Genomic DNA, 13,784 nt, shown 5'->3' on the forward strand with positions numbered 1-13,784 from the left:
CTAGCTTTTATCCTTCTTTGATTTCCTCACCGTACTTCTTTACCTGCCTCCTCTTCATGTCTGCTGCAATGAAACTAACCTAGAAACAAATTTCTGTCATTTTAGGAAACTGAATGCACTTCTGTGTTACATCCTTTAACTCTTAAAATGTTAGATAATGAGTTTGTTCTTCAACTCCCCCAAGACCTACATCTGAGAATCCAGTAGTGATATGTGGTCAAGATTTCTTGCCCACATATGTGGTGTCTCATCAAGTGAAATATTTTAAAATAAATATCGATGTTAATTATCGGATCATTTAGCAATCATTCCATTTAGTTCAATCAGTATGGCAAACCAGTGAAAGATGAACACGAAGAGTGTAGTGTTGTTGTGTGTATTCCATATTCACCTGTTCTTATCATAGGAAATGTCTGACACCTTTTGAGACCATCTTTTTTACAACTATTGTATTTGTTAGTGAACTGGAACACTTCACAGACCTGATGACTTTACACTGCATGAAAGTGAAGGTCTACTCCTTCATTTGACATTGCTCTGTTCGCAATTCCCAAGTTATTTGTTCAAAAGCTTTGAAAAGTTTGTTCTTGAAGTACATTCAATGCTATGAGGACCAGGTCATGTTCTCACTGACAAGGTAAAAGTAACTGATTCAACTAATTCAAAGAAAAACAGAGTCAAATGGATATATATTAATTTCATATGATGCACTTGAACTAGTCTACCCAATGCAACAAAACAAAAGAAACATGTCGTAACATTCAGACATTGACAGCGCAATCACACCTGAAATAATTTCAAGTACTGATCATATTAGTCCCACCCATGTTTGATACACTTTACAAACAAGATAAAATCTTTTGCAAAGGTTTGCCTACAGGTTTAACTTTCGATGGATTGGCAACCCTCACCAGCTCAAATTTCTGTGGAATTCAGACATTTCTGGCAGCAGAGAGCGGACACATCCCTGTGTAGTATCGTCTGAATGAGACCTGTCAAACTTAGTTTGTGTGCAGTGCCGTCTTGCCTACAGCCAAGAATCTGTCCAGGAAAAAGTACTCATGAATGTTTGATATACTCTCTCTATATCACTCTGGGCTGACCATAGTGCGGTTTTGTCTGAATGGGAACTTTTCAATTTTTGGGGGATAGAGTTTTCTTGGAGGAAGGGGTATATATTATAATAATAGCTACAAGTAAGTACGTTTTTGACTGTATTCCTATTTTGTTCCCTGACTAGGTTTCTGTAAGGAAAGTACACTGTCTTCAGTTGATATGCTGAATACAGTTTTCAAAAAGAAATATTTAATTAAAGGGAGGATGAAAGGCAGCAGTAAACATTTAGGTTCTCATGGTCAACTTTAACCCCTGTACTGGTGGCCTGGCTCCATCCCTTTAGTTTTACAGAGTAAAAAAAAAGTTGTAGCCAGTGGTTGTTTTCTAACAAGGCTTATGTAAGAAGCAGCACTGACTGCAATTTTTTTCACTTCCTCTTGAAGTGACGCATGATGTCCGCTATTCTCAAAAGTAATTTTGTTTGAACTAATGAGCAGCCAGAGGAGTGGTTCCACGGTTGGTTTTTAAACAGCTTTGATGAATGACTCCTGTCCCAATGGCTCACGTTGTCATTAGCTTGACATCAGATAGAAGTGAAGTCCTAAAGAAAATGGAAAATTGATTTACCACAATTTTTACCCGGAGCATATAGTTCATCCCTGTAATCCAATGCGACATTGCACAGAGCTAGTAAGAAAATGCCAACTGTGTATTCTGCCTGACAGCCGTGTGGAAAGACACCATTTTAATCAGTGATTATGCTCACATTTCACCATGGCGCATTGGACGTAATAGAATCTGAAAGACATAAACACAGTCTCGAATCTCAATTACATTTTATTGGGATTAGCTGAAAGGCCAATGTTGTTCGGTTCATAAAGAGAATCCCATTCCGCTCCCACATTAACTAATTACAACATTTTGGGTCTTGATGAAGGCTTTATAAATCTTTGATAAGGTTACACACAGATTATTCATAAACCATCAAGTGATGAGTGTCACATACGAGCATCTACTGTCTCCCAGATTATCAGCATCCTTTATAGAAAATCCTATTGTGACACCTATGCAGCCTTTATCAGTAGGCTTTTAATTAATGGTTTATTAAGCCTTTAAAATGGTTGCACCCCCAAAGTGTGTTTTAACACAAAGAGTTACAGCCAAATTTGCACTTAGGCCAAACAATGACAGCCTAATAACTAAATATTCCCCTTTGTTGTTTCACATTTCAGAGGCTACACACTATATCTAGTTTTTGTGAAAGGCATTTTCTGCTTATTCAAAGCTTTAACAACAGTGACATCTTGTGGCATTTCAAAGAAAAGAAAACAAGTTTGCAGGGCACCTACATTAAAAGACAAGCACATCCATAACAAAGGATTACTCATCAAGCAGGCTACTGAGTGAGAGAAGCTGATTCAAGATTCAATGAGCAATCAAAGTCTCCATTCAGCGCGAAGGGCCAATATTCTCAAGTCTAGTCAGATCGCAGTTGAAATTCTTCAAACGCAAAATGTTCACAATGTGAAGTGAACACACACAAGTAGAGAGAATAAAACACATGTAGCACATGCCAAGATCAACATATAAAGTGGTCCCAATATTAAAACCCATTCACATCATTTTAAGCTTTTACTTGTCTTACATATTGTCTTTATATTTTGCATGTTAAAATAAATGGCTTGCACTAAATAGTCTATGTTGTTCTTATTCTCCACTTGGTTTAGTAGAATACAATGTGGAGCAAAACTGGAACAGCCACTATCTTATTTGCATTCATAATATTACCGGCGTCTCCTGGGTCTAGCTGAACCACAATTTTAAATGTCTATCAATCCAGCATTTGCTTCTCTTTGGGGTTCTTGACACTATCCATCTAGTAAGTTCCTCAGTAACACTTTAAATAGTAGTAGCCACCAAAACCATGACCTCCATTTCAATCAACCATCTACTGTAGAATATAGAAGTTAAAATGTTGCTTTTTCACAAATATTCATAAGATGGTCAACATAAAAAGGCTGTAACCCTTTCTGTCAAGTGTGTGTGAAAGAGCTTGCGTGCTATCATAGAAAGTATATCCTTTCAGTGTTACACTGCCAAGAGGTGATCCATTGACAAGTCAAGTGACAGTGTAAGAACACTGAGAATGTTCCTTACTCAGGGTCTATTTAGCAGTATAACCACTTTCAAAAGGTGCCCCTGTCCACTTGTCATTATTTTTAACAGAACTTTTGGAAAGTCACCAACAGGAATGTGCATGGTCACAATGAACTAGGTTAATCAACTATCCTTTGCCTTTAACCATAGGTCTCCTCAGTGAGGCTAGGCCACCTCCAAAGAAGGAAAAGTTCAAAAAGGATGTTGAGTCATGCCTCATACTACTGAAGCAGGATCACATTATTCAGGGTTCTTGACTCCAAAATTAAATGATTGGCTGTTTCAATAGGGTTTAAGTGACTGAAAGTTGTTTAATTAGTTTGCATCTACCAAAACACAAACTCTGGGGTTTTCATTTCATGTAGGACAACTGGGCCTCTTGCATAAGTATCTCCAAATGTCAGTTTATGTTCTAGGTTATATTTCTGTAAAATAATTATAATGGCTTAACCAAAAACCATATCTGGTCCAAGCAGATGTAAATGATCGGAAATCCCAAAAGTAAAATGGTCGAACTACTAAGGATAATTTAAGGAGTCCTTAAAAAAGAGCTTGGCCTATGTTGCCCCAGTATTTATATTGTTAAGACACAGACCATTTGGTACACCCATTTATTGACCTTACTCAGCAAAGTCGGTATTTCGTAAATAGCCCCTTTGGCTATGAGATTGAGGCAGCAGATTGGGTGACGGACCACATAATAATGCATGAGGGAGAGAAGAGGACAATAAAGGAACAGAGGGAGAGGACAAACAATATCCAGGTTCAGGTGGGAGGATAGACTGAATTTCCTTTAATCCAGAGGCTTCTGGGAGATGCCGTATGGGGAAGGGGGAGAAGCTCATACAAACACTGCACTGTACATACAGATTTACATTGCGCATGGACATGATCTACAGTCATGCCAGGCCAGCCCACCTCAAGAACAAGCAGTGAGGGGGATATTCTGTACACTACAGTCAACGGTACAGAAATCAACCCAACCATCCCAATTCTCCAAACCCTTGTTCTAAAGTGTGCACTTGTGAAGTCCTCCCTCATTCACGTTCAAAGCTATGGAGTCAGACTTAGATTCACAATTACTTACACCTGGCTTTCCCACTGGAGTTTAAGAGAAGAGCAGTAGTACACTTTCAGATAAAGGGGTGTAGAAACTGGGAACCAAAACAGATGGAAAAATCAGGAAGAAGTTGCATGGATTTGAGCCCAAGACGCAGCTTTTCAAAATGGCGGGTTCTCTGGATGTTTTGGGTTTGAAGTGTGTCCACCAAGTCAACGGCCATAAAGCCCTGCAACCACAAGTATGCTGTCCTTTGCTTGCGTTTTCCTAAAACAATTTTTTTGTTGTTTGTTCTGATACAATAAAATCAAAAGCATGAAAATAAAATGAAAGTATATATATAATAATCTTTCAGGTCCATTTCTGTCTCCACATTATTTGTGTTTTGATTGGCTTCTTTAAATCTTATTCCTCTTCGCTCTCGTTCTCTGGTTCCATGTCCGAATCACCATTTTCTTTCAATTCCGTCCTTCCGTCTTCGTCCACGTCTTTTCCCGCCTTGTCCTCCTCCATAGCCTCCTCGTCTTCCCAGTTCTGGATGACATGAGAATAATGTTCATAACAACCCAACTATAACATATAGTTTTTTCATGAAGTGGCAGCAAGGCTCTGTAAATTGAGGTTTTTAACTATAAAGCAGAGCATCCAATTACTCAGCAAGTCCATTATTGTCATGAACACGCAGTAGTCTGACTTACATCAGAGTCCTCGTCAGGAAGACCCTCATCACCAGAGGCCTCTTCATCGGATGATTCTATAAAGTGGGAGGAAAAATCTAATTAGTGAGGAGCACCAGACACTTATTCCACCACAAGTTCTACCACAAACCACATACAGGGATAGAAATAAAAAAGGGCAGGACAACGTGAGGAGGAAGCCCCCTCCCACAGAGGTGTGGTCACTGCACCTGATTGATTGACCGGAGTGAGGTGGCTGAGCGGTTAGGGCATGGGGCTAGTAATCTGAAGGTTCCTAGTTCGATTCCCGGCTGGGGCATTGACGTTGTGTCCTTGGGCAAGGCACGTCACCCTACTTGCCTCGGGGAGAATGTCCCTGTACTTACTGCAAGTCGCTCTGGATCAGAGCGTCTACTTAATGACTAAAATGTAAAATAAGTAACAGGCATTAAACCCCAGTGACAGTTACTGCCCTTCATCTGGTGAAAACACAGAGCACGTGTCTGCTGCCTTCCAGCCTCCTCCCCATGCCACTGTGGTCATGTTTGGCAAACTCTACATCAGACACCTTTTGTAGAAAGGTCCTTCCGGGTTGCCAGCCAGCAGGAACCCAACACTCTGGAAGCTCTACAACACCTCTTTTATGAACTACCCTTTATGAACACGCGTCAACAGAACCCTTGGCAAGCCAAGAACCTTTTGGAAATCGCTGCCGAGCCTAACCATTTCATAATGACCAATTTTCTATACAGTTCAATAAAAGCGATTTATAGTGCAGGGTCTTGTTGTTCCCCCAAAAGGGGAGGATACTTAATGACTGAACGCTGCCTGTTCAGTTGCCAAGCAACAGGGAGTCGCGTTTGCGTGAAGTGCATCAGCAAGTCTGACTGTGGGAAATGCAAATTTGCCTATGTATCTATCCAGGTTAACACACATTTAAGAAGGCAGAGATTTGTTTCAACAAATTTAACTTTTCTTTAGATACATATAGGAGGCATTTTGGTAACCTTACAGTTGAATTGTAATGCTCAAACACCACTATCACCCTAACATGAACAGTGAATGTGTATACACACCATCGACAAGTAGGGATGGTCATAATGATCAATAACCGATCGTCGATCAATTAAGAATTTCATCGATGACATTATTTGTTCATCGATAAAACTAATGAGTGTTCCGTTGCGTAGTGTGCAAGTCTTAAAGGAATGCAATGGATTTCGCCATGTGGCAGGATTTAAACATTTTACCAAACAAAGTCAATGTTTGGAGAAAAAAAACGCCACAAGCCTACTCAGTAACCAGCGAGTTTCCATGTATTTCAAAAGTAAACATGAAGAGGTCATGGCAAAGTGTAGCGTGAGACCATTTTGAATTAAAAATTACTTTGTTCACTGCCAACACTACAAAGCTAAGTATAAATACAACTCCTCCACGACTCAAATGATGTACCACTTGAAGAACGTACATCATTGATAAGGTAACGAGGAGAGGGAAAGGTCAATGGCACTTACCCTCCTCATATACCAGCTTGGCAGTGTGGTCCACATCTGTGACTGTGTTGCTACTGTCAGTTGTCGCCACCTGGTGGAGAATCAAGAGAGTTAAGCGGTTGTTCCAAGTGAGCTTTTAAATGATAGATTTTAGTATTCATTTCGAGGATTATTCAAACAGAAGGTAACCTTATGAATGGAAACGGAAAAATGCTTAACAAAATACAACGAAAGATGAATGATGCAAAAACACAAAGTGGTGATGTTTTATTCCCAGTTCTTCACATTTTACCAACTTATAAAAGTATTTAATACAAATTCCCAATCCTCCATTTTTGGAGAAGCCATAGTATATAAGCAGCAGTGAGTCAGCCAACCCTCAACACTGCACTCTTTAAATCCTTCTGAACATTCAGATGACAGCTTGTTTCAACAAAAAGTTGACATTTTGCATGCTTGACTCATTGATCTTTTAACCATATTTTCATGGGTGTGTAAAAAAACAATTGTGACTTGATCATCCCAATGCTTTGGCACTGCATGCTGACAGGGGCAGACATACCTGTGTTGTAAACAAGAACAGTTTGCCGTGTAGCTTGGTCAGCTTGTGGAACATCTTCACTCTGCACTCGATCATGTGGTACAGCACGCCCAACTGGGACACCAAATCTGGCAACTGTTTTAGAAAAACATGGATCAGTAAAATCAAGTATAATAGGAAGCTGCCCAGCTCCACGCCCTTAGTAGGCAGCGGTGCATCATGTCAAAGCCCTGTCTTGAGCTCAACTGTGTGTCGACCGTTCAGCTAGCTGTGTGAATGCCAAATGAAGGTCACTTTAGGATCATTTTCTACCATTGTTGTATGACATGGGAATTTCAAAAACAGTGGGTGGGATAGTTCTTGCATGCATTCTCCCAGCCTTAACATCAATCACATCAAACTAAAAAAGTCCTGGTTTGAATCGGACCATAACCATTTCAATAAAGCTGTCTGATCAGAAGGCCCATCACTTTGACCAGACCCAAAAACTGGTGAGACAGAATATGGCCTTTATTGGAGTGAAAACTAAAAACTGAGGATAAAAAACCACATGGACTGCTGTTCCCACAACTCACCGAGGCCAAGTAGGAGGTGTGGTGTATGAGAACAGCCTTCAGCCACCGTACCATGAGCACTGCCCTGTAAAGCAAGACAAATCAGATGCAAGCATGAGAAATATTTCCAATGTACAGTGGAATTACAGTACAATTCTGTTTCAATTCCAGTATCTGGGGTTTAAGCTTTAGGAGCCAATCATGGCAAAAAAAGTAAACTGCAACTTACATGTATGGATGTCCTTGCAGTCTTTTGGTGATCTTAGGAAGGAATGGACAGAGGAGGTTTAGAAACATTGTAATGATGTCTAGCTGTTTTTTCCAAATTCAAAAGCATAAGTCACCAAAATATGCATTTCTCTGGTTTTCATTGCGTGTCCTCAGAAAACTCACCTCCTCGACCAATGGCAAGACAGCGGGTAGGGGTAACCGAGAAACCGTTTTCTTTATAAACAGCTCCTTCCGAGTCTGGAACACTTTCTGTAGGAGGAGAAGAGACATGCACAACAAACAATTGGTATCTGTGCAGACGTCCTTCCACTTCCGAAATAACCAGGTTAGTTATGTCAAGATAGTGTCCCCATGTCGCACTCACGTTAAGGATTTGAATATCCTTGCTTTCTAGCCCCTGCACGAGCAACACGGCAAAGTTGTCAGTTTGTAGAGAAGAGGTCCCCTTGGTAGTACCGGATACAGACAGGTCGATCTCTCCCAGTCGCTCTTCTATGGACATCTGGGGGAGTTCCAAGTTTGAGAAGGGTTTAGTGCTAGGACTAATGTCTAGTGCCCTCGACTGACATTGAGAACCATAGTAACAGTAAGTATGGTGACAGGTGGCCAGGGCTATGCCTTTGTTTTAACTTGTGTGGATGTGCATGGTTCAATGTAGGGAATAAAATTGCAAAGTCAGCAGGCCACACCGTTTCTGCTGTCACAACTTTGGACAAGCTGAAAAGAGCGTGCACAGTTCATACTGCTCAACTCCTCCCTTTTGATGCAGCAGTTCACCACTGTTACCTCTCTGGTGTCGCTGCCCTTTTTCCTCTTCTCTGATGCCACTGGAGCAACTTTTAAAGGTGCCTTATGACCAGGAAGTCCAGGGACAAGAAGTTTGCTCTTTGCGTTGACAATAGGAGTTTTAACCTGAAAGAGAAGAACTTTAATGGACCAAGCTTTCTTTGAGAACAGGCAGACAAGGACATGCAAGGACATGCTTGTTGCTGGGTGTTACCTTGGATATGCTGGTTTCCACAGAGAGGGATATGGTGGTCTTGACATCTCGAGTCAGGCAGATGTGTCTCTCTTCTGTGTCAATCTCCTACAGGCCAGAGTAAAGAAATAGTCAGGGGCAACATCATTACCATGAAATATGTTTCTTCACTACACACCTAGGGAATTATCAATGCCTAATGGCCGTAATGTAATCAAGACGACCTAAACCGAGAGCAAGACTAGACTGTATGAGACCTAGACTAGCAATTTGATGGGTCCAGTCCAAGGCGAGACAAAGACCAGATCATTTTCTGACTCCCAACACTGAATTAACAATAAGGTAACTTATTGTTAATATTTAGAAAGTCAGGACCGGTATACATAATACAGCTAACATTGATGTAACGTAACAGCATTACCCATCTACTGCATTAACTTTCTTGGGGTGTGGCTAAGGGTGGTCGGTGATAATGACAGGCCTTAAGTTTTAAATTAGAAATAGGTCAATCACTGTTTGCATTTGAAGATTACATTTTTACAACCAATCACAGTTAACAAAAGAATTGGACAATGCAATTTAGTGATATCCCTGCAAGACTGTTGTGGTCTTGAATTAAAATCTAGACCGAGAACGAGTCAGCGGTCAATTCCGAGACCAGACCTTCAAAAAGCAGTCTCAAGACGGGTAGTGTTGCAGTACTCAACCGAAGGCAAAGCAGAGTACTGAACCCAAAGTCAACCAAGACAAGTCTAGAGAACAATACAACGTGAACACCCTGCTTGCGAAAAAACAGGACTCTGACTCGTCTCTCATCTCCCGCCGTTTGGCAGGCAGGCACACACCACGCCGTCTCCTCACCGTCCTCTCCATGACAGGCTGCAGGTGGCTTCCGTAGGCCAGGAGCAGACTCCGAGTGCCTACGCCTAGGGCGGCTGCCAGCAGGGGGACAGGCACCGGGGAGTCCTCCACTCCAGAGATCTGAACCGTGCAGGAGGGAGAAAGGGGCTTCTTGCAGGGTCTGAAAGGAGATGGAAAGAGAATTAGAACAATTTTGAAAACAGTCATTCTATTCATTGAAAACACAGCTTCTATGCTCATAAGCCATTTCAGATCGTCAATATGAGCTTCTTTCTGGGCACAATGACTGCACCTGTGCACCAAGGGCCACTTGTCTGAAGCCACTTTTTTCAACAGACAAAATGTCTGCATTGAAGGCAATGTACAGGACACCTGGTGATGGGAGAAGATTCCAGAAAGTACTCACCCATTAAGAAAGTGCTCGAACAGATGCAGCTGCCCATCTTTACACACCACCGCCAGTCTCACTGCCTGGAAACGGGAAACAAAAGAAACAGGGAGAAGAAGGATGAGAGAAATGTTCTGGTGTTGCTCCTCAGGCTCAGCATTGTCTAGCCAAAGGACATTGCTGCTACTACCAGACTCATACCTCTTCCTTGTTGTTGGAGGTGAAGAGATCAATGTGTTGAGGCTCGTCGGTCAGCGTAAAGGACACCACTGAGTTCTTGTCCTTACCGTCATCGCGGACTTGCCTGGTGGGGGCAGAAACGGACAACTGTGAAAAAGTAGCCATCATCATGTCCACAATCCCCAGATGTCGACTAACAGGACAAACACGTTTGTATTGCTGTCGCTATTCAGACGTTTGACAAGTTCATACTGGCCAAATGTCAGTCAACCTTTTAAAAGAATCTCGAAAAGACTCAAAATAGCTAAACTTTCTGGTCTATTATCTATAATAGGAAATGTTGATCTGATAAAATGGTGTCAAGAATGTAGATTGTAATAGTATTTAGTAAGAAGCATCGTCTTAACATTTGGAACTTTGTACTTGAAATGCTTAACTGTGGCGTAGCCTGCATTGTTTAAGGGGTGCAAAGAATAAAAACACTTATCAAACCACAGGCCTTGAACAAGAAACAGGAGGATGGAGGCCAGATCAACTCAAAACCAACGGGAGAAATTATTCATGCAAAGATTTCTTTGTTACCGTTTTAAAAGTATCGATTTGGCACTGGTATCATAAAAACCCAAACGATACTCAACCCTACACATGGCACAACCACTTTTAGGTTTGTAGTTGATCAATTAAAACTAGAGGTTAGTAATTAAGCATGAGCAAGAATGCACTGAAAGAGCTTTTGAGCCCAATCTATTCCCAATAACATTAGACTTAGGACTGTATTATCTGAGCCAAGATTTGTTTGCTGCCCACACTCACCAAACACTGAGGAGTCTGTCATGGGCCGCTCCAGACAGGAAGTAGAGACTGTTGCTCTCGGGAGGCCTCGTGGTAGCAAAGCGCAGGGTCGTCACAGCGGTGGAGTGACCAGTGAATTTCTGAAGAGGCGCACAGAGGTGGTAACCGGTTAGAGGAAAGAGGACATTGTGGACCCTTGGTATGAACTCATTTCAAGGGCTGCTTGAAATGCCTATATGCCTACACAAAACGATGACAACTTCACTGAAATAATGCATGTTCTTCCGAAATAAAATGCTTGTCCCAGGTTTCTAAAGGACAAAAGACCGTTTCATGACATGCAAGTGCCCGACAAAGGCTTAATGACCATTATCTTGCGTCATACCCTACATTCACTCTTAGTAGGCCCCCCCACTCACCCGGTACAACTCCTTGGTCTCTAGGTCCCACATCTTGATGATGTGTCCAGCTGAGAGCAGCAGCTTGCCATCTGGGCTCACACACAGACTGGTTACCGATGCACGGTCTGCCTTCCACTTACTGTGGACAAACACAGACATGAGCCTCAACAAATAAGCTGTTATCTGGGGTTATAATATCACTTTATAGAAATTACTTTACCATTTTAACATTTGCCTTCCCCTGTCCTTAACAATAAGCAGAGAGTCTCAAAATAACATGCAAATGCTTAAGATATAGGCAAACTTTTTTGATGATTAGTAAGTAACTTAGTGTGCATGTCTACTTGCAGCAAAAAACTGACAGAGGTACGTAGTAGCAAGACCATCTCTGTATAGCCAGACTTCTCATGGATATGCATGTTTATTTAGCTTTCAGGCCTCAATATCTGCCATTTAACCATTAGTGAGTCTGTGCAACATCATTGCTATATTCTTCTACACTTTAAGGCAAACAATGTTCCCCTCACACCACACACAAACTCACCAACGCGTCTTGCCCGTCTGCAGGTCCCACTCTACAATGTGCGTGTCATCTGAGCCGCTGTACAACAGACTACCCTCAGGTTGCCACTGCACACAGTTGACGCCTCCACTGTGACCGCCATCCTTGGGAAGAACAACGTTTTGAACTCAGAATTAATGAAATTACTAGAAGCAATAACTGGACAGCAAAATAACTAGATAATACCAGATAAAAATCATCAATAAAAAAGGCGAGCACAGCGTTTGTTCAATTGTATGGACAGAATGAGCATCTCTTCGTTACAAATCAATTTCACAAGAGATGTAGCTATAGCAGTATGGACTTATGATGTGTCAATCCAATTGTGACATCAATCTTACCAGTGTGCAATGCAGAGCACCTTTCAATGTGCTGTAGATGATAACAGTGCCCGCTGCCGTACCCAGTGCCAACAGGTCTGCTTTTTCTTCCACCTGACCTGCCTCAGATTTCCTCTTCTTTCTCTGAGGTCCCTCCTGCAACATTACAGTTAATATGCCATTGACAAAATGTATACTACATGTTCAGTGAATGCAAACTGTGAAAATAGGATTAAGTTGAATGAATACTCAAGACATGCCAGACTAAATGCATTCATAGCTGTTGTCTTAAGGTGGATGTTGAAGGTCTAATACATGTCCACTAATGAGTAAACTAACGCACCAAGGCCAAATCTGACATTTAATTTTTAGTAGGCTCATGTACAGGGAACCTTAAGTAATCCATAACTAGCAAATGAAGCAAACAAACGTTAAAGTACATAGCAAGCTGCCATGTTGGCCACATTTATCGGCTGTGGTAATTCCTTATCTCCTCTTCGCAATTATTTAAAAATGTATATTAAATATGTTTATTATTTCCGAATATATTAACATGAATCGAGTACTAGAAAACATCTAATAAACTTAGATGTGCTGGTATCATCTGTAACTTAATTTAGTTGCTATTTGCAAAATCAAGTGCACAATGAATTAATAGGAATTTGTGTGTAAGTGAGGTAATGACTAGTAGTACTTTGTAGGTACTTTTAGAGCATTATTCATCTGAAATTCTATTAAACATACGCGTGTGCGTCACTCTCTAGCGTGGCTAACATTAGCTAGCTAGCTGACTGGGCAGCTCGCGAAGTTGTCAATTTACTTTGGAGGTTTGTTTTATTTCCTTATGAATCGATAGGTTCGATACGTTTTTACAGTCACAGTATTAAGAATCACTTAAATGAACACCACGCAATTTGTTTCGTGGCATGCATAGTGAAAGAGTCCTCATGGTGGGGTATTTTCCGACCATGTGCGACAAACATGTGCGTCCAGGAAGATAGATGTCGCTTGCGCTAGGGCCCAGATACGCAGCTATCACATACACAACCAGACACAAAGGACAACTATAGAAGATTTGATAGTGTCAGTGTTATTACTGTATATCTATATCCAAATGTTTTGCACACTTATCGGTGTTATTTTGCAGCATGATTTGTAAGGCCTAAGTAATTCCATTGCTCCACCAACATTACCTTGGCCGTTCGGCATGGTCCCCAAGCTATGCAGGTACAAGTGGCACTCAAATGGGCTGAAGGCACGTATTCTTGGTGAAATGTTTTACTCTCTGTGTTCCAAATACGAAGTCTGCCATCCTGGGCACACAACGCCAAATATTGTCGTGATTTTGGTGAGAAAGCGCAGGGTAGCCCCAAAGACGAACTACCACTATCGGCCGCCATTACTGAAACACTACTTGCCTCTGCGTGATTAGTGAAGAACCACGTGTTATCGTCCACGAAGCAGGCGCGTTGGCACTTCGGCTCCATCTCCTCATTGGCTAGTATCAATAAATGTGGGCGTGATTAGGTGCG

General features: G+C 41.5%; 1 protein-coding gene across 1 annotated transcript; it reads right to left on the reverse strand.

Moving 5' to 3' along the window:
• Positions 1 to 3,971: 3,971 nt before the first annotated feature.
• wdr43 (WD repeat domain 43) lies at positions 3,972 to 13,694 on the reverse strand. Its single transcript, XM_084675117.1, has 18 exons — positions 13,446 to 13,694; positions 12,274 to 12,408; positions 11,915 to 12,036; positions 11,389 to 11,509; positions 10,991 to 11,109; positions 10,199 to 10,301; positions 10,016 to 10,080; positions 9,610 to 9,769; positions 8,770 to 8,856; positions 8,556 to 8,681; positions 8,134 to 8,271; positions 7,932 to 8,018; positions 7,768 to 7,799; positions 7,560 to 7,623; positions 7,006 to 7,119; positions 6,465 to 6,534; positions 4,972 to 5,027; positions 3,972 to 4,807 (listed from the first exon to the last, which is right to left on the reverse strand). Exons 1-18 carry the CDS (start codon positions 13,650 to 13,652, stop codon positions 4,679 to 4,681), a joined length of 1,935 nt encoding a protein of 644 aa, XP_084531243.1. The 5' UTR covers positions 13,653 to 13,694; the 3' UTR covers positions 3,972 to 4,678.
• Between the last annotated feature and the right edge of the window lie 90 nt (positions 13,695 to 13,784).

This window comes from Hypomesus nipponensis, chromosome 3, assembly GCF_054491055.1.
Source record: "Hypomesus nipponensis isolate SF chromosome 3, ASM5449105v1, whole genome shotgun sequence".
In the NCBI taxonomy this organism is placed as follows: Eukaryota; Metazoa; Chordata; class Actinopteri; order Osmeriformes; family Osmeridae; genus Hypomesus; species Hypomesus nipponensis.